General features: G+C 32.0%; 1 protein-coding gene across 4 annotated transcripts; it reads right to left on the reverse strand.

Annotated features, from left to right (window-relative positions):
• Positions 1-6,451: 6,451 nt before the first annotated feature.
• On the reverse strand, positions 6,452-11,962 carry LOC105114354 (transcription factor DIVARICATA-like). Of its 4 annotated transcripts, XM_011010876.1 has the most exons (4): positions 11,722-11,962; positions 10,571-10,668; positions 9,903-10,298; positions 6,452-7,364 (listed from the first exon to the last, which is right to left on the reverse strand). In XM_011010876.1, the coding sequence occupies exons 3-4, from the start codon at positions 10,286-10,288 to the stop codon at positions 6,860-6,862; spliced, it is 891 nt and encodes a 296-aa protein (XP_011009178.1). In that variant the 5' UTR covers positions 10,289-10,298; positions 10,571-10,668; positions 11,722-11,962; the 3' UTR covers positions 6,452-6,859. The 4 variants fall into 4 exon arrangements, with proteins under 4 accessions (XP_011009178.1, XP_011009180.1, XP_011009179.1 ...); XM_011010878.1 differs by lacking the exon at positions 10,571-10,668; XM_011010877.1 differs by having other exon boundaries at positions 9,903-10,665.
• Positions 11,963-20,989: the final 9,027 nt, after the last annotated feature.

Consider the following 20,989-nt stretch of genomic DNA (forward strand, 5'->3'; position numbering starts at 1 on the left):
TTATTATTATTATTATTATTATTATTTTGTTGTTGTTGTTGTTGTTGTTTTTTTATAATTTTTTTTTATAATTTTTACAATTAACCTCCCTGTGGTTCGACCCCGGTCTTGCCGGGTTATTTATTACTTCGACACTCCTGCACTTGGGAGAAGACATCAATCTTTTGGTCGTGTCAATATCATATATCTCTTTTGATAATAAATCCCGATAAGTTAATGGAATGAGTATTTGTAAAAACATATGGCAATCATGGCTTTTCATTCTATATAATATGCAATTCTCCAAAATAACCAACCTTAATATGTTTAACGCATGTCAATTAGAAAAACACAGACTCTTAAGTCATTGATAGACAAGTAGTTATGCATTCTTGTCTAAGGCAAAGCTTGCCTTGGGCTTTGTGACCCATGACCCAGCATAAAACAACTCCATATTTTTACAATGATAAAACAAAGTTATATTCATTCTAACATTGATATTGTTCATTGTCTTCACATTCACGTCCATAACAGTGTTAAAAATATTCTCAAACACATTCGTTTGTATGTGCATGATATCAAGATTATAGTAGAGAAGATTGGTCTTCCAATAAAAATGATCCTAGAAAATACTTTACTTTATCCAATTATGGGTTAAACCAAACTAGAAAATTTCTGCTTATCAAATTGGAAACCAAACGCAATTTCACCATACTCTGACACCGCATTATATAATTCTTCACCTGAAAGATGTGGTGGTGCAACATTATTTCCAACTCTCCCAACAAAAAAATTCATTTATGTTCTTTTTATACATGCGATCCATTAGCAAAAATCATTTTTAGCAGTCACAAAAAGATGTTTTGCCGATGTTTGTTAGTGTGAATGCCTTGTTATTTTCCATACAATATAGACATGCTAGTTTTCCATGCGTGCTCCAACTAGAAACCATTCCATATGTTGGAAAATCATTGATAGTCCACATCAAAGGTGTCTTCATATGAAAATTTTATTTCGTAGATACATCATAAGTCAAAGCCCTAGATGACCACAACTATGTCAACTTATCATTCAATGGTCGAAGACAAACATCTATATTCCGACCCGGATTGTTAGGACCAAGTATAACTATAGATAAAAACACGAACTTCAGCTAGGACCAAGTATAACTATAGATAAAAACATGAACTTCAGCCTTATACACATCTTCAGTGGTAAGTTGTAAATTGTGAGTATACTTAGCCAACAAGTATAAGGAGTAGCAAATGACCCAATAGATTGAATCTATTTGTATATAGCCTAAGATACATGTTTTTTGATTCAGTTGAAAAGTAAGGATGCACATTATTAAATTGTTTTTATATTTCATTATTGGAAGCATACACCATTACTCTATCCACCACATCATATAATTGGTGTCATGTCATATGCTTAGCAATCTTTGATTACACGAATAACCTCTAAAGTTTAAGTGTGATTGCAAGGTATCTAAGTTGTTTATGGGTGATAAGATTTTTTCCCCTGCCAGTTATGGATTTATAACGTGATAAGAGTTTTTCCCCTGCCAGTTATGGATTTATAACATGAATGTCCATATGTTTTATACTCAATCAGCTCAATATTTTTAAGGTAGTATAGCATGTAAAAGGTTGGACACGTGCCAATTTTCTAGTATTTTAGGCCAAGGGATTTCATTATGGACTTAAAAACATAGAAGTTCTCTTTTAGCCTATTCCTTTTAGGTAAAATGCTTTTCATCCATTCGACAATTCCATCATAACTGACCTTACTCAACCCATGATCTGACTTACGGTGAACACCTGTGTGATGGTTAATAATTTATTATGATTTATTTGACCATTCTATAATGGTTCATTGGAATCTTTTAAAAGATAAAAAAAAACCTGGTCATGTCTGTATTATGTTCTTCATCTATAAGTAGACATTGACTAGCTGGCCTTGATTCATTCTCATCGTATCTATAACCATGGTCCTATAAGGATTATTGTTGTCATCTATAACTTCATGCACATTGTTAGTACTAAAGTTAACCCAACCATTCTTTCTAGCATGGTCTCATGAGGAAAAAATGGTTATTCATATGCATACCAACGCAAGTATTCCTCCATAAATCATCTTTGTAGAAGATGTATCGTTACAACATCTGGATCGAGAAACTTTTTATTTTTACACATCTTGCACAGATACCTTATACCACCTTAACTAATATTTCTTGGATTAGATATTGCATAATTAATAAAACCATAAACTTTATTACAATAATCCATTATTCGTAGTCTTTGGGATAAATTTCAATACATTTATGAACGATCATTCATCACTTCTATCGAACCTATATCAAATAATGATGACAACATGTATTAATTAACTACGGTAATAAATAAATTTGCAAAAATATTAGTTTAGCTCAAGATTATTCAATCTATTTTAATACTTCTCTTAATTTATTATCGATTATCTATGTAGATACAAATTTATACATATTTATGGAAATTACAATTTGGTAATAAAATTAATAAAATATAAAACGAACTCGTTAAACAAGTTATTATTTATTTCATCACAACACATTTGAGTGGGTAACTCAACATAAGTTTCAACAATTTACAAACAAATATAATTTTATAAAATTTAAAACAAACCATAACATGTATAAAATCACAAATCCATACAACAAGTTTGTTTGAGAAAAAACAATAAAACAAGTAAACAGATAAACAAAATACATATACTATAAAAACATATAATAAAAAAACTAAAATTTTAAAATTATGTTCAAATTAAAAAAAAAAGGTAGATATTTTTATTTAAAATGAAAAATTCTCAATAAAATTTCAATCAAAACATGGATGTTGTCAAACAAAGTGTTATTGTTAGTGGAAAAGTTGTAGGAGGATGAGTTGTATTGAGATAGGGGGGATAGGGAGTTGTTTTGTTGCAAAGAAATAAGGAAGGGAGAAAGGATGGTTGAACATTAGGTTGTATATTAAATATTACTAATGGATATACCGAAGGAATTATTTCAATGGTAATTCTGTCAGCAATTCTACTTATATCAATGTCACGTCACTATAATTATATTGGTAACGATGTCTGTAAAAACCTACACGTAATCGTATTGTTTGGTTTTTTTATTTCTTATATTCCACTAAGATTCTCTTAGTATATATCGACAATATATTTTTTTCGGTGTTTACCAATAGAGTTAGCGATGGAAAATTTGATCGGTAAAAATCATCACAAAATACTAACGGAAAAAATTCATTGGTGTTTCCATTTATATTTATCAATTTTTTGTTAGTGATTCACAATTAACATAATATTGAAGGATGAAATTGAAAAAAAATCAATTAAAAAATAACACAAGTCAACCAAAGTTAACATGTCAAATTCACACTAGATAGCCCTATAAAAAATATATCAAAATAAATTATGAAACCCAATTCTCAATTAACTCAATGTTTAATGATAAAAAAATCAATTAAAAAATATAAAAAACAATTTGAATTAACTCGCCAAACTCGTGATTTAGGTCATAAGATCAAGATAACTTCATAGAAAACAAACAAAAAAATAACATAGGCCAAACCAGGTTACCCTATCAAACTTGTGACACGGGTCATAAAACTAAGATAACCCTATATAAAAAAAATTGAAATAAATTATGAAGCATCATTCTCAATTAACCCATTGTTAAATAATGAAATTGGAAAAAAAATCAATATAAAAAAGAGACATGGTAAAATGACCTAATTCAACCCAAGTTAACTTACAAAACTCATATCTGGATCAATGCAATGTTGAAGGATGAAGTTGGAAAAAAAAATCATGAGTCAACCAGGTTAACCTGCTAAACTTGTAACATGAGTAATAAGACTTGAATAACCATATAAAAAGTAAACCGTAATAAATCATAAAGCTCAATCTCTAGTAAATTAAATTTTAAAGGAAAATAAATAAATAAATAAGATTTAAAATAAAAATATTATTAAAATAAATATTATTTTATAAAATGGTTCATAGTAAAAGCATCACCTCTTTTAGCTTTCATTAACTAGTTTTGTTGTTCACGCTTCGCTGAGGGTATGGATTCGAGGTGTTAGTAACTTCCTTACAAGCACTTTTTTTAACAACAAATATAAACTCATAAAGTACAAAGTTGACTCAATCAAAACTTGATATGACTAAAAACATCTATAAGATAATGTTGTCCAAACTTTTTAAAAAAAATTTAAGCAATGTTTTCTTGAACATAATATATTGTATAGGTAGATTAGATGGAAATTATCCTAAAATATCAACCTTGAAATCTCTTTACTCAATTGTTTGTCTTACCCAAGCTTCAAATTAAACCATATAGGTGTTGATATAATATGACCTAGTCAATTAGCAGAGTTAAAAATAATTTGAATGACCGAAAAAAAACATAGGTTGATTTTAAAAAAAATCAGGATGCATCCTTTTTTTTAATATTAGGAAAGCAACATGTTGAATCACTCTTAGTCAGCCAAGGTTAACCACCAAATTCAAAACCCGATCCTTGGATATGATCACAATGTGCTAACCTAATTGGCCAGCTATTAAGGATCAGTCCAACACCAAGCTTAATTATGCTAAAGACCTATTAGAAGTGCTAAGGGGCCAATTATAAGAGTTAGGGTAAAGAAGCTTAAAAAAACATTGAATAGACTTCTTCATAATATATAGAGCAAGATGGACCTAAAAGAGCTTGGGACACCTAGGAAGCATGAAGGAAAGCCTATAATTCATCTAATCCAAGTCCAAAAATAACCTAATTCACATGGATCAAAGGGTTGATGTGTCCGGCCCCATAACAACCTTGTTAGTCTTATTTCTCCTGATATTACAATGATAGAAAGTCAGCAATTTATTCTCCTAAACAAGCAAGGAAAGTAATTAAATCAGCAACAAAGCAGAAAATTGGCTTTATTATTTGTCCAAGTCATACAAGAAAATCCAAGCTAAACAAGGAACTAAAGGGGCGGCAAATCATGTCAGAATTTTCCTAGTCTACAAAAGACTTATAGAGTAGCAACTACTCCTATGAATGCAAGAAGGGTTATTCAACTATAATAACCTATAAACTAGGGAAATTAGTTTATTTAACTTTTATTTTCTTTGCTACATGCGACGACAATACCAGACTTTGTGTTATTTTTATGTTTTTATGTTTTAAGTTATATTAGGGTTTAATTGTAAGTGGACCTCATATAGGTCCATATAAAAAGCCCATTAGAGTTATTTCAGTTTAGAGTCGGTATAAATAAAGTCATAATTAAACATGTAAGGTTACGCAATTCAGGTTAATAAAACTTCTTTGTTGCACTGTGAGTTTGTGAGATATTCTCCCTTCGTTGGTTCTTTAGAATACTAAAAACAACTTATCGAAAAACAACTAATTTCGTGGTATCATCCTTATACTTCTCATTTGCAAATCAATATGTATTAGGTGGGGGTTTCCGTTTCTAATAGTGTTAGTGTATAGGTACAAGATATCTTTTTATCACACTCCTATCAAATCTGATTTATGTAGGTTACTTAACCGCGTGTTTAAAAGGTTCGAATCATTTAAGAAGGTGATATGTTGAATCACCCTGGATCAACCAAGGTCAGCCACTAAATTTACAATTTGATTCATAAACATGACAACAATATGCTAACATGATTATTCAATTGTCTCTTTCTTTTCTTGTCCTTTACTTCCTCTATAGTTAGGTTTTCATTGGGTTTAGGTTAAATGAAATTATGGTCTGGATTGAAGAATTATTAGATAATTATGAACTAAATTGAAAGAAAATGTCTTGGTAGGATGGGATGAAATTAAAAACTCAATTAAAGAATTATTATAGAGTTAAAAACTCAATTAAATATAAAATGTAAAATAATACATAACACATGTTAAACATACATCAGCATGTGGCATGTGGTGGGAGCCACTAAAATGGGTTGGCTCATAATCTTTTTTAATGACTATAGAAGTGTCTCAGCAAAGGCTTCCATTTAGAACGGCTAAGGCTTTAGCGACTATTTTTTTATATAATTTTTTTTTCTTCTTTCTCTTAGATTTTGTAGCTGGATTTCTTTTCTTCCCTTGAAGGCTGCATTTTTTTTAATCGTTAATTTCATTCCCTTTAAATGAAAAATCCGAACAAGCTTTTGCAAAATCAAAGATAAACGTGGAATGATTAAATAAATAAAAAAAGAGTGGCATGGCAGAAATAACTTTGCCATACTAGGCTTTTTTTTTATGTATTTGTTGCACGTGATATATTGTTGATTATTGAAGAGCCTATTAGGAAAACATAAAGTTGTTCTATAGTTTGTAAGTGGAAAATCGTTGAATTTTTTTCTATATTGTATCTAAAATATTTGCTGGTTCATTTATGACTTTGCTCCCAGATGGGTTTTTTTGTCAATAAAGAAAAAAAAATAGCAAAATATGTGCCTCATATGCTGCTGAGAAGAGTTGAGATATAAATGGGTTCTTTACAACTTTGGCCATAAAAGTAAAGGAACAAAAAAAATACATCAACTGACTACTTCTACAAGTCTAGGTTTGTAATGTAAAACTACAAAATATAAATAAAATGTTGTCCTATCCCAGAAATGCTGCCATATTTTCCACAGCTGCTGCCTATACAGATGTCTATAGTTTTCTCTCCCAATGGCTTATTTGAGAGTGGCACCGAAAAAACAGAATGACATTAAACAACTTTCGCTTGCAAATAAACAGAAGCGCAGAACCTTATTCAGGCTAAAATGGAGAGCTCAGTAACCCAATATGAACACATGCGAAAATTCTTCTGTCTTTTGTACATTTGAAGCCGACCACATATGTTTACCTATGAGTGGTTGTAGGCGGCATTGGATATGTCATAGGACTCATGTTCATCGGTGCACCAGGAACCATTGGTCCTGGTACTGGGGCTCTAACACCATAAGCAACGTGTGCTGGTGCTGAAAGATTCACTGGGGTGCCAACTGCTGAAACAAGGGGACCTCCTATAGGCTGGCCTATAGTTGGTGGACCATATATACCAACTCCTGGGGGACCAGCTGGGTGTGGAGGTGGTTGTTTAGCTGCTTTTCCTGAGGAACCTGCCACAGCGGAACCATTTGTTTGACCAGTTATCGGTCCTTGAGGTGTTGCAATGTCTCCATTGCCAACACTGGTGATATCATGAATGCTGGAGCGCCTCCTATCTTTGTTCATTGAGTTGAGACGAATAAAATATTTTTGAGCATGGCTTGCTACTTGGGTAGGTGTTCTTGTCACCACAAAGTTTCTTGATATACTTCGCCAGTCACCCTTCCCATATTTGTCCAAACCAAGGAGAAATAACCTGTTCATCAGAAGGTTGCAGAAGTCAATACCACCAGAAAAATTCTAATATGCCATGCTTATAGGTTCTTACTAAGTGTGTTAATTGAAAGAGAATATGCACATTTCCACAGAAGAGAACTGAGGAAAACACAGCACATGTCCTTCAAGTTTTACAATTCCAAAAACCATGCAGTCATAGCTCCTCAACAAAAACACATAATACAAACTCACATCTTCCGCTAATTATTTGTGTAGCATTGAGCAGGGAAATCCCACTGCAAACATAATGGGTGAGAGAGTATGCCTTTTGTTGTGTTTGTCTGTGTTTGGGGGGGGGGGGGGGGGGGGGGGGGGGGGGGGGGGGGGGGGGGGGGGGGGGGGGGGGGGGGGGGGGGGGGGGGGGGGGGGGGGGGGGGGGGGGGGATTGAATCACGTTGTTAGAATTATTATTTTCCAAACCTCTGATAGCAGTCACAAAGAGGCCATAATCACAATGAAAATGAACAATTGAAATTAGCTTCGCTTCAAAGGTTTGAATGAGAGAGGTGGTGGAAAAAAAGAAAGCAATTCCACCAAAACCCTCTAGGAATCATCTCACTGGACGTCGACTGCTAAATGTGTGCAAATTTATGCAACTGTATTCTTCAATCAATCTCTCCAATTGTTGTTACAAGACTCCCTTATTCTGTAACAAAAAGCCAACATGCTAGTCTCATTATTCAAAGAGTAAAGACTTTCAACAGGGAACTGTTGCAATAATCCATAGATCTACGCTTTTGATAGGCAATTTGAAGGAAACTGGCAAGATAATGGTTGAAGAAACCAGAAAATCCAGTAATAGAAGCTAGAGCTTAATAACAGCTTCCAAACACCACAGAACCAGCAATGGATACATTTTGACCTAATACAGGAAAATCCCTGTAACCTATCCACCAACTGAGCAGATCAAATGAAGCCAAAAACACGTACAAGTAGCTCCACTACTAACCACGAGACCATTGCTTTAGCCATCCCCTGTCATCTTGGTAACAGGCTTCGTTACTTGATAAAAGATTTCTCAGTTGTGATCTTTCTGAGAGATAGAACAAACGAAGTGAAATGACTTTGATAACCAAGCTCAATTAATTTGCAACAAGACCTCCCTGATCCCATGTACAGAATTTTTTTATGATTTCCCCCATCGAAGAATAAGACAAATTTACCCAAATGCATCTAGTGCCATATGGAAGCAATGGCAGAAACCACTATTTTTTATGAATCTTTCGAATTTCCAACCTCATCACTAAAGCCTAAAGGTCATAGGGTTCGAACAAATAAAACATCCAAAATGCATGAAGGAATATAAAAGATGTTAAGGGCACAATCTGGGACGTAATTTACTGCTTAAAAACAAGTTTGCATGTATTAAATCTTCTAGAAATATTGAACGTTTTCATATCTCATTTGAATAGTCTCCCCCTGATCAATGGTATGAGAATTTATCCAACTCTAAGGTGGGGCCAAATCAGAGGGTTGCCTAAGCAAATGAGATACAAGTTTAATGTTTATCCAACTCTAAGGCCTTGAACTGTAAGCAAAGAAGAAACTTGAGACATGAATATTGTGCTTTTCTGTTTTAGATAGACAAACATCTTGTTTGAAGAGAAATAGTTGTATTACGGCTAGGGTATGTAAGAGAGATAGCATTCTAAATCTCCAAATTTAAAGTGAAATTCTTTCATCATCTCTGTCAATGGAGTAGCTCAATCAACCAAAGAAATAAATCTTTTTTCTCACTCTTCTTTAATATTACTATTATTGCAATGGAAGAGAATACAGAGAAGCAAACCAGATCCCTATTCCAAGCAATGATGCACCAAGGAAAGATTCTACTTTATACATCAGTTTCAAGCTTCCATTCACATTCTTGAAACATAAGGTGCTCGTCTACTGGAACACTTTCTAGACAATCAGCCCTGTCATCTTAGCTATTCTCTGACAACTGAATCTACATAACAAGGCCTCTAGCAATGCAATTCAATTAGTTTTATTGAATCTTTAGCTTTATAATAAGAATCACCAGTCATTTCATCCTCCCACAAAACTGAGGACATTTCATTTTCTCAATCCCTAGACCAGCATCTACAATTGTTGTAGGTAAAACAATGTACTAGCTGTTTTGAAACAAATAATCCAAAGCAAAATATGAGGCTGAACACAATTCAATCAGGAATACACTAGCATAAAAGAGAATGAAAGGGATAGCACACCCAAAAAGTCTTGGAAATCCAGTTCAGATCCCAAATAAGCACAATGGTAAAAGATTCTGGTAGCAAGTGTAACAAATGCTTCTCTCGTGGTTTTGAAATCACCTCTTATTCACCCACTTTCTATCCTCTCAAGATTTCCAAAACCTACAGATTTGATCAGTGATTAGCTAGCCCTAGGGTACATTCAGCAGAAAATGCATAGTGAAATAATTTGAGCGCAGTCAAAAGAAAATCAAAGCTAGCTGTAACTCTATCAACAATAACCACCAGGACACCTTGATTTGAAGATAAATAAAATGATAATTTACCTGTGCTCATCCTCAGTCCAAGCAATCCCCTTACGGCGCTCCTGATCTGACCTTGAAGCTTTATTACCATGATTGAACTCGCTATTATGATGTCCTAAGTGACCACCCTTCTTTCCAGTTCCTTCATCACCAGCATGGCTCGTTGAACCTTCTGAAGAAGAACTATAACACGGTAAAGGCACACAGCCAGCTTCAATCTGGTTAATATCCTCAACCAGAAGCTCGTAGTGATGTTTAATCTCTTCTAGAGTTTTACCAGGTACATCCTCTGCAATTTTCTCCCACCGATCTGAAGCATCTTCAGGATAAGTAGCAAGGGCATTCTCGAATGCCTTGTCATGTTCTCTAGTCCACAGAGAACCACTGCCTCCTTCATCTACAGACATCTAGGGTTCTCTGAATTATCAACAGCCAAATCACTCACGAGATGAGGAAAAGATATATACCAAATTGCTCCAGAATCCAGGACAGACTATAAGCCAGTCACCAAAACCATGGATTTTCTTGAAGGTTGGATCTAAATTATTTCTATATTTGGTATCACTAACAACCGGATTGACAGTAGACTATAATTATGGAAAGCAGGATATGTAAAGCTGTAGAGGTAAACAAGAAGAGGAAAAAAGATAGACACCAGAAAAGGCCAAGAAAGATGAACCAGAGTTCACCTCCAATAAAAACCACAGCCCCAGTGGAGTATGTGAAGAGTTCAATGGTGATTTGCTCCTCAATTCAAAAACTTGGACTCTTGTGAATTACTGACCTCCTGATAAATGAAAAGGCATCGAAGTATGGTCAGACCATGAGAAATATCTGAAAAATTACTAATTAAAAGATGCAATAAATAGCAGCAAATAAAAATACACAGAAATTATGCCACGGTGAATTTAAGGGTAAATGGTAACTAGGGCACTGGACAGTGAGATATGAAAGAGACAATGGAGAAACCAAACAAAGAAGAATAATAACTCAGAAGCCTACAGTGAATAATAAGAGTATTCACAAGGCCATTTCTAATTCCAACAAAAACAAGTTAACTGTGTGCCCTACTTGACAACAACAGTTTTAACAGCACAGGCCCACAAATAATTTATCATTCCACAACACTGCTATTTTTATCCTCAAATTTTACAGTATATATAGGCTCCAACCTCCTAACTCTCTGTTTTTTTCCAATGAAACTAAACAGTTGAATTACTCACATATAAACTGCAAGATTGCGATCCAAAATAGAATCTTTCAAAACAAAGGAGGAAGGGCAAACTAATACAGCAGAAAGTTTTGAAGTAGGAAATAAGCCATCGCATCCATCTGGGTCTCGATAGTGAGGAGAAACTCAAATCAAACAATAGAAAAAAATAATCAAAAAGGTCTTAATTTGTCCTAAATTCAGAACCCTCAGCATAATCACTCCTCTTGGACTTTCTATGCTAATCATGTTTGCCTGCATCAATGAAGCACCGACAACAGTAAAACTTTTAAGTGATACCCCAGGAATCAACTACAGAATTAAATACCCACCTGGGGAAAGACAAACTTTCATTAAAGTGAAACAACCAGTAATCAAGGATTTCTGTTTTCCAACTCTTGGTTTCATGGCTTAAAGGAAAAAAACCTAACTCCAGATTCCTTCTGTTTTCACAGTCCAACCTCAGTAACCGTACAAAACACCATAAAATGAAAGACTACCTACAACACAGTTTCATAAGATTTTGACATTGCAACTAACACACAAGACTTTACTTTCAAAACTGGTACTAATCAAGTATGAGAAACAATAAACTATGGGGGGGGTTTAAAGGGGCACAAAAAAACGAACCTTTACAGTGCAAAACCTCCCTTCTCCCCCACCTCCTTCTCCATATCACTGTGAGTTTTGTAGCTTCCCTTTGAAACTAACAAAAGCTGATAACATGGCAACTTCTACAATGCTTTATTGACAGAACCCACATGTTCAATACAACAGAATTAAGAGCTAATAAGCACAAAGATTGGGAGTATCCAGAAATCGGATAAAGCAAAAGAAAAAACCAATGAAAGCAAACAAAAAATGAACCAAGAAAATAGCCTGTAAAGGAAAGAAATTTACAAAGGGCAACCATAGAAATTATGAATGATGTTGATGGGTTCTCCTGAGAGAAAAAATCATGTAAGGAAGGGTCCATCCATGAACAGGACTGGTCACTTGGTCCCATCTTCAATAACAACAACTTGCTTACACACATAAAAAGACAGCTTGGATTGAAAAAGGCTCCCCCAAGTTGACACACACCGGAGACCTCTATATCCCATTAATATCTGACAAAAGATAGCAAAAAAAAAAAACCCTTGTGAGTGAAAAGTGAAAGAAAAAAAATTGTTGTCATCTTCTTCACCTTTTTTTTTTTTCTCCCTCTTCTTCTTTTCTTTTTATACAAAATGGACCAAACCGAAGATTAATTGTCAGTATATGAAAATAACCACGCAAAGGGAAAAAAAACAGATATTATATTTAAATTTAAATAATTATAAGACATGTGAATGATCACCTTTGTGTTTTCTTCTACACAGATATGAGTGAAAAAATCTAGTAAAGGTTCAATCTTGAAACTGGTTGGTGCTGCCTTTCTTTTCAGTTTATGATGAGTGATGACGATGCTGCTGCTGTTAAACACCAAACAGTACAGTAAGACAAGATTGTCAATGATTTTTGAGGATAATTTTGTTAATGAATATATTGAAATTCCTATCTTGTTTTCCGGACAAGTGAATTTCCTATTTTATATGTCTATGAATTAGGTATATTATTTTTATTTTTGCAAAGGCTCTTCCCCATTCATTAATCATTTGATGACGTGATAATAGATTTTTTAAAATTTAAAATAATTATATAATACTTAAAAAATAATTAAAAAATTTCTAAAAATATTTTTAAAATTCAAAATAAAAAAGTACTTCGCTAACAAGCTCTACAAATTCAATTATTGAAATTTCATTATTCTTTTACAAATATAGATAAAATGACATAATTATATAAATCATTGTATAATATAATTTTTGCAATTTAAATGTTGAGTTATCTTCTATAGTAAGATAATGTCACTTGCGAGATAGGATCATAAGATAAGCGAAGATAGCAAAATATGCATGCGACAATAAAATTTGACGCCTGATATGTTAAAAATAGAGATTAGAGGCTAAAAAATAATTTCAAATCAATTGTAAAACTTCAGTCTTTCCCATCTTTTCAATCTAATATGCTATCTTATTATATAAAATTATTTTTATATTTTTTAATTCAATATATTCATCAATAAAAATATTTTTTATTGATATAAAAACATTAAAAAAATTAATTAAAAATAAAAAACAAATAAAATTTTAATTATTTTTAAAATACAAAATTCATCCCCGCCACGTCCCAAAATACAAAGACTTTGAGTGAATTGCATAAAAATATTTGGTAATTTACAAATATAAATAATTTAATTTGGTATGCAAAGATTTGTTACTAATATTATTTTTGAGAAAAAGGATGATGAAAATTAACCCCCCAGTTAACTCACAGTGATTATTTATTTATTTATTTATTAACTCCTCTTCAAAGTTTTCTGAGCTCAGCAACCAGCAGCTTCCCTTTATAACCCACTAATAAATTGATGCGGTGCAAGTTGTCGTGTCTTTATGTGCACCAATAATTATCTGCCACGCAAAACAAGGTCAAACAACTCAAGCTCATCAAAACACATGTTCGGTCGGTTGTCGCAGCAAGTGGATTTTGTCTTGCCTGAAATTGATTTCTTTTTTCCAGTTGAAGATATCGCCCCGCTTATTTCCCGATGCCATGAATTAATCTTTTTTGTTTATATTATCCATCAAATAATTCTTATTGGATAACCTTAGCCTCTGTTAAAAAAACAAAAATCAGCACAACAACTGGACTGAATTGAATAGAAAAGCTCAATTTACATTATTGATGAGTGTCATGAGCTCGAGAATGATTAAACATGCTCGGTATTTAAAATAAATTTTAAAAAATAAAAAATATATTATTTTAATATATTTTTAAATAAAAAATTACTGTAAAATATTAAAATTATTGTAAAATAGTTGCATATCTTCTGGATAGAGCCATAGTTTTTAAACCCGGCCCGGTCCAAGGCCCGGGTTCCAGGTTTTGACCGGGTCACCAGGTTTTGACCGGGTCACCAGGTTTTGACCGGGTCAAACGGGTTGGCCGGGTCAATTTCTATTTTTTAAAAAATTCAAAACGACGTCGTTTTAGTAAAAAAAAAAAACAAAAGTCAACAGGTTACCACCGGGTTTTTGATCAGGTTTTGCCGGGTAGTCCGGGTTTTCGGGTCAACCCATCGGGTCAGCCGGGTTATGTCGGGTCATAGCTTACCTTATTTTTTCATCAACCCGGCCCGGTTCCAGCCCCGGGTCAGCCGGGTCCCGGATCAACCCGCCAGGCTGGGCCGAATTTTAAAACTATGGATAGAGCATAAACCGAACCACTACAAGTTACAAGCTTTTTCACTAAAGAAAATAATAATAAAGTTGCAATTTGGGAAGTAAAGTAAAAGACCGTTTCCTTGAAATCATAAGAGATTTGTGATTAAAATTGGCTAGGCGCAAAAGGTGGGTAAATGTCAAACTATAGGGGCTAGCAAAAAAGGGCGGTCCATAGTTTTGGATAATTTCTAATACTTTTTCTGTCCCCATGAATTATATTCTACATTCTTCAATCTTTTATGTACTTGATAACCTGAACTCGTATATTCTATTTGGAAGTCTATCTTCTAAATTTAATTCTAACTCTAATTAATACTACCAAAACTAAAACAATACTATTTCATTTAATTCTAATTATTCCTTGAGCAATGTTATTTTCTCCATTGTCATTTTATTTCTTTTCAGTTTTATCATTTCAAATGTAAAATTTCACATCGACGGGCGAGGAAATAATAATTCACCTTGTTAAAAATACTAGTTGCTTGCTTGTCATACATATTTTGGGACATCAAGTTAAGAAATAGGCTCGCGTTACCAAGAACAAAATCGCAAGAGCGGTAAGGTCCAAAACAGATAATATATGAAAAGTTAGGCCAAATTGTTACATTTAATATCAAAACCGACCTCACTAGTTGCCCGATTATACCAACGGGGTCATCAAGCCCCTTAAAGGAGGTGGATTATAAGATGTCACATCTGTAGGCGAGGGAGTTGTAGCTAGCTTTATTAAGAGTGTTAGTTGTTGACTTGTCATACTTGTTTTGGAGCGTCAAGCTCAAAATAGGTCTGTTTCACAAAAAACAAAACCGTGAAGGCGGTAAGGTCCAAAGTAGATAATATATGGCAAGTTGACCCGGTTTGTTACATTTAATATCAAAACCGATCTCATTGGCTATTCGGTTGTGCCGATGGGGTCGTTAAACTCCCTAAAGGATGGATTGTAATATTTCATATCGTGGGTGAGGGAGTAGTAGCTGAGCTTATTAAGAGTGCTTATTACTGACTTGTCATAAATGTTTTGAGGTGTCAGACTTAGAAGTGAGCTCGCGTCACTAAAAATAAAACAATGAGGATAATAAAACCTAAAACAAACAACATGTGGCAAGTTGAGCAAGATTGTTACATCAAGTGTTGAGAGAAAAAAAATAATTTTTAAAAAATAAGAATAGAAAAAATATGATCAATTAACCATATTTTAGTTATGAAAAAAAAAATAATCAATCTCTGGTGTTAATGGATCTTGTCATAGTAGATTTCTATGAAGATGATTTGAAATTTTTATCTTGTAAAAAAATATAGCTTGAAAGCTTGAAAAAGATTTTTTTTATTTGATTTAATTTTAAGTTTTTGGCCAAATAAATGATGTGTTAGAATTAAAAATGATTTTAGTTAGGTTACAATGATATATATTTCAGATGAAAATAAGTTTGAAAAACAACTTTATATCTAAAAACACAAAACCTGACTTTTTAATCACCTAAAGTGGTTAGGATTCAAAGCGAAGGACACCACATTATTTATCCAAGTGAATAGCTTGATATCCATCTTATTAAAAAAAATTAAAATTGATTGTTATCCTTTTAAAAAAAAAAAAACACCTCAAACATGTATGGGCTTCTTTTTTAACCAAATGCACAATCATATCCTTACAAGTCCAAGCACCTGGCCTCATTTTATATTGCCTTTTTATTTTTTTAACAAGGTTCACCATAAATAAAACAATTACAATGATATTAAAATATTACTCAATCTTACCATAGTTTTCAAATACGATTGTAACTTTTATAGCAACATTAATAATTATTTTATGAATTATTATATATAAATCAAAAATTCAAAATTTTGAAAGACAAAAAATATGCTTATGAATATTGAATGAGATTAAAATTTTTATTTATTTTTATTTATTTTATATTTTATTATAGATTTTTTATATTAATTATTTTTTCTATCATGTATAAATCATCAAGTTATGATTTGTTATGTTTGTTATTAAAATTTATTTTTCAAATCATGAAATTTTTTAATTTAAATAACAATGTTCTTATAAAACAACATTTTTCATCAAAAAGAAAAAGAAAAGAAAAGAAATGCATGAATAAGGGAAGGGAGTTTTGATTGAAGATGTATATTTTCTCTCCTTTAATTAAAACATTAAAATGATTCAAATTTTTATGAATATTTATTTCAATTTCTTTTATATTTTTATTAAAGAAACACGCAACTAATAAAAAAAAAAGATATGTTTTTGTTAATTAAAAATAAATGAATAAAAGAAGTAATAAAATATATATTTTATCTTTTTCTATAAATATTTATTTTAATTACAATATAATTGAACAAAAATAGATTTGAAAAACCGACTCACAGTATTGTGAGAACAAAGCTAGTTATCATATTATTATTATTATTTAATCATACTCTCAAGTTTGTGTCCCCAGTTACTTTAACATAAACATAAAAATATATATTTAAACACGTCATGACATAGAACGTCGTTAAAATACAATAACTCTTAGATATTTTAAATACTCTTGTGCCTAATCCGAGCCCTTAATTACGGAATTAGAAAGGGAGAATCGAGCAAAGATTAAATAATCCAGCGTCCAAGTCAAAAGTAAATGACCAAAGTCATGGAAGCCTTGGCACCTGGGCCTGATCCTATCAAGCCCGTTTTAAAACTTTATTGGGCTAGAATTGCAAAGATTTATGGGCTGGTCATGGATTTGTGGGTCCTTTATAGGCTTTATCTATTTAGAATTTACTATACAGGTGGCATGTGCTCCATTGAATATTTACTGGGCTTGAATGTATTGAATAAGTTGTGTTAATTTAATAGCAAGGTTGTATAGGAACAGTCAACGGACAATTAAAAAACTTGGCAATGACTAAAATAAATAAGTAAATAAAAGTTTGTTAATATTATGAGAAATACACTCTTTAAATATTCTTAAAATATCTCAATAATTTTATTTGACAACAAATCAAAACTAAATGAGGACATAAAGATAAAAAAATATTCGAAGCTTAATTATTAACAAATAAAACATTGAAGGAATAATTAAAAAGATAATTTTAAAAAATTAAAAATACCTAACTCAAGTCAACTATAACATTCTCATATAAATTTTATCATTCAATATTTAAATATAAAATGTGCATACATTTCAAGAAAAAGTTTTTATATCAATTCTAATTTCAATAAAGATTTTGGCAAAGTTTTCCTTAAAAACCAATGTATCAAGTAATTGGCTTTCTCATTTCCTTCTTCTATGTCAAATCATACATCCTTAATTATGATTAAAACACAATAATATTATTAATTTGAAGATTGCTAAAATTTACAGCAAGAAAAATTTTATGTAATCCTAAGATAATTAACTCTAATTTATCTATATTAGGTTGCAAATGACTGAATTTTTAGTTAACATAAGTTCAATGCCTTAAATAGACTTAAAACATTTAATTTGGGTCGAAACAAACTCAATTATACTTAAAAAATCTAAACTGAAATATTATCGTTCAAATAATACTTTAAAAAAAATATAAAACTATTTAAAATATTCAAAATAATATAAAAAAACAACTAGCCCCCAAACTGTCCATAGCTTCATTAATTTCCATATGTAGTTGGGTTTGACTTATGTAAAAATAATATATACTTGCCGACCCTTTTAGACCTCTTTCCCTGCTTGGAACATATTGCCTTGAACGTTTGATTTTCTTCCCTTGTTTGGTTGTGTTTGGTTGAATTAGTGCTGTAAAAAATAAAAAAGAGAGTTACTGAATTTTTTTCATCTTAAAAACCTTTCATAATCTCCCTTTTAAACAAGGGAATCATGCAAGAGAAAAAAAAATAATAAGGAAAGTTATCTGATTCTAGCAGCCTCTTGTTCTCCTCATAAGTAAAGGAATCATTGCTTGTAATAGACAAATAAATAGAGGAATTGACTCCTACACATTGTCGCCTTTTGGTTTTCATGTTAGATGTAGTATCTTTGTTCAATATGAAAAGACAACAATCGTTTTTCAATTCAACCCTATAATCACCCATCATGAACTCAAACTTAACAAGGATTTTTCAAAAATCCTTTTAGAAAAAGGACCATAACACCCTAACTAATTCTAGCCACTTCTAGACCCCATATAACCCAAACTCATGCACATCCATAAGGCCCAAATTAGATCTGACCGAAACCAAGTCCTTCATAACTAGGTCAAACCCATCAACACCAACAAATCTAATCTAGCCAAATGCATCCTAAGGTGAAAACCCAATATGATTGCATGAAATACAAGTTAAAACCTAAGAAAAAACCCTTACTTGATTGAATGGTCTTCCCCTTAAACCCAAGTTCCCAACCGAATCCCCAACATGAGTAACCCAATGCCAAACCATAGGGTGAACTGTATCATGTATCATACTTCAAAAAAGGAAAAACATACTCTTGTTTAGCATTTTCACAACATAGGTTTTCTTTTTAAAAAAATCATAATTTGCAAACCTTAACTCCTAGTATTTGCAACCAAAGTTTCATTTACATATAATAAATGGAAAAAGGCACGAACAAAGGCCATATAGCTATAAAAGAAGAAGAAGAAGAAACTTTTACTCACATAAACAAGAGTGGTTGCTGCTGTGAAATGTTGTTGGTGTCTCATGTTGAGGTTGTCACTACTAGCTTTTAATGCTGCTATTGTTACTTCTTAAATTTATTATTGGGGTGGATTTGTTATTGGGGTTTTTAGAACATCTACACCTCAAGAGACACATAAAAAAACCACTGGATGAGAATTGTTATGATTGTGAAATATAGTTGTTGTTTTTTCCAAATCAAGGTTATTGCTAATATTTAAAGTTGTTGTTGATACTTTGTTTTATTATTGCTACTAGCTGATAGTGTTATTAGATGTCTCCTCCTTAAGAAATGAAACCAAAAGAGTTACTACTACCGGATGAAACCACTATTGCCATTACTAAAAAAAAATAAGGTTTATCATTGCTTTAAAAATTCTCTTCCAACAAGCCTCAAGGTTTTTTCTCTACTTTCTCTTAACTCAAATCTCTCTTTATTGTCATTTCTCTTCTTCTCTTCTCACAACTTTATGTTTTTTTTTGTTCCTCTTTTTTTTCTTTATTCTCTTTTTGTTTCAATTTTTCTCTTTTTTCTTACTATTTTTTCTTATGTGTTGTGGGTTTATGAGTATTAATAAAAGGGTTGAAATGTTCTAAGGTTCTTATGATCTGGATAAATGATACCCTTGAACATGGAGCGCAAAACCCCACCTTTGGTCTATCCTCTAGCTATCCTGGTATTAAGATCGAAGCTAGCAAAGTGGCTGACATAACTTATATTACATGTGTTGTAGGGTGATTTTAGCATGGTTAGACAATGCTTTTAGGGCTGAAGGTTACAAGTTTTTTTTGTTGAAGTTACATATGGGATTTTAGAGAAAATATTATGCATTTGTTTTGTTTACAATTGAGACAAATAATAAAATGGTGCAAAAATTAGCCACTAATAAAAGATTAAAAAACTTTTTTAATTTTGTTTTATACAATATTCAGGAGAAGAAGGTGGAAGAGTTGTTCAAGGCCTTCAAATAATGTTGTTTCATTTAGTATTTTATTTTTTTTATTCTCTAGTCTTTTGATTTTTCAATGTTGTTTAATTTTGATATTAATCCAACTTTTTCTCTTCAATCTCATCCCATATTGAATTATTAGGATCCTAAATTTTGTAATCCTTTTCGCTTTCTTCCTTAATCCTTTAGTTTTTTCAATTGCAACCAATTCTTTTTAATAATACCCCTAATGGACCCTAAATTATTCATTAATTGTTTATTTGTTTTATTTTAGCCCTTGACTTCTCAATTTTTCTTTTTTGTTTGATTCTACCCCTAATTATTATTTTTCTTTCTTTCTTTTTTCAACTGCATATATTTTTTTGTAACATATTTTAGGAAATGTTTTTGGGGAAATATTTTTTGATGAAAATTTTATTTTTAATGAGAGTAAAAATTGAGTTATGACAATCCAGTCAAGTGTTTTCAAATTTGATCCATTGAGTTATGACATAAATTACTTTATTTTGTTTTTTTAATCTCCAAATTATATTACGCCAGTTATGAGTTTTGTGCATGCAAAAGATGGGAATGTTACTGTCGAAGGAGGTGAGAAGTGAAGTACGTCCTGAAGGGTATGCGGTTCATAAAAGCTTTCATTATTTTATGTGGGTCTCTCAATTTTATGGACTCAACTCTTCAAAAAAAAATGAAAATTAATGGGCTGAACTGAAATTAATGGGCTGAGCTGAAATTACTGGGCTGGACATAAGTTTAGTTGGGCCCTTTCGAGGATTTATTCTGTTCAGTTTTTTAATATAAACTATCCCCTGATCATCAGGCTTGACTTTCTAATTAATATATTATTAACCAGAGTTTTCATTAATTAACATCATCATTAACTTCCAGTTCCAAGTATCTATTCATAGTTTTTTCTTTTTCAACAAAAAAAATAAAATTAGCTTTTCTTTCTTAAAGAGGCAAAGCTTTTATATATATAGAGCTGCTAATAAACTACAAATTATGAC

The sequence above is a fragment of the Populus euphratica genome, unplaced genomic scaffold (genome assembly GCF_000495115.2).
Source record: "Populus euphratica unplaced genomic scaffold, PopEup_1.0 scaffold753.1, whole genome shotgun sequence".
In the NCBI taxonomy this organism is placed as follows: Eukaryota; Viridiplantae; Streptophyta; class Magnoliopsida; order Malpighiales; family Salicaceae; genus Populus; species Populus euphratica.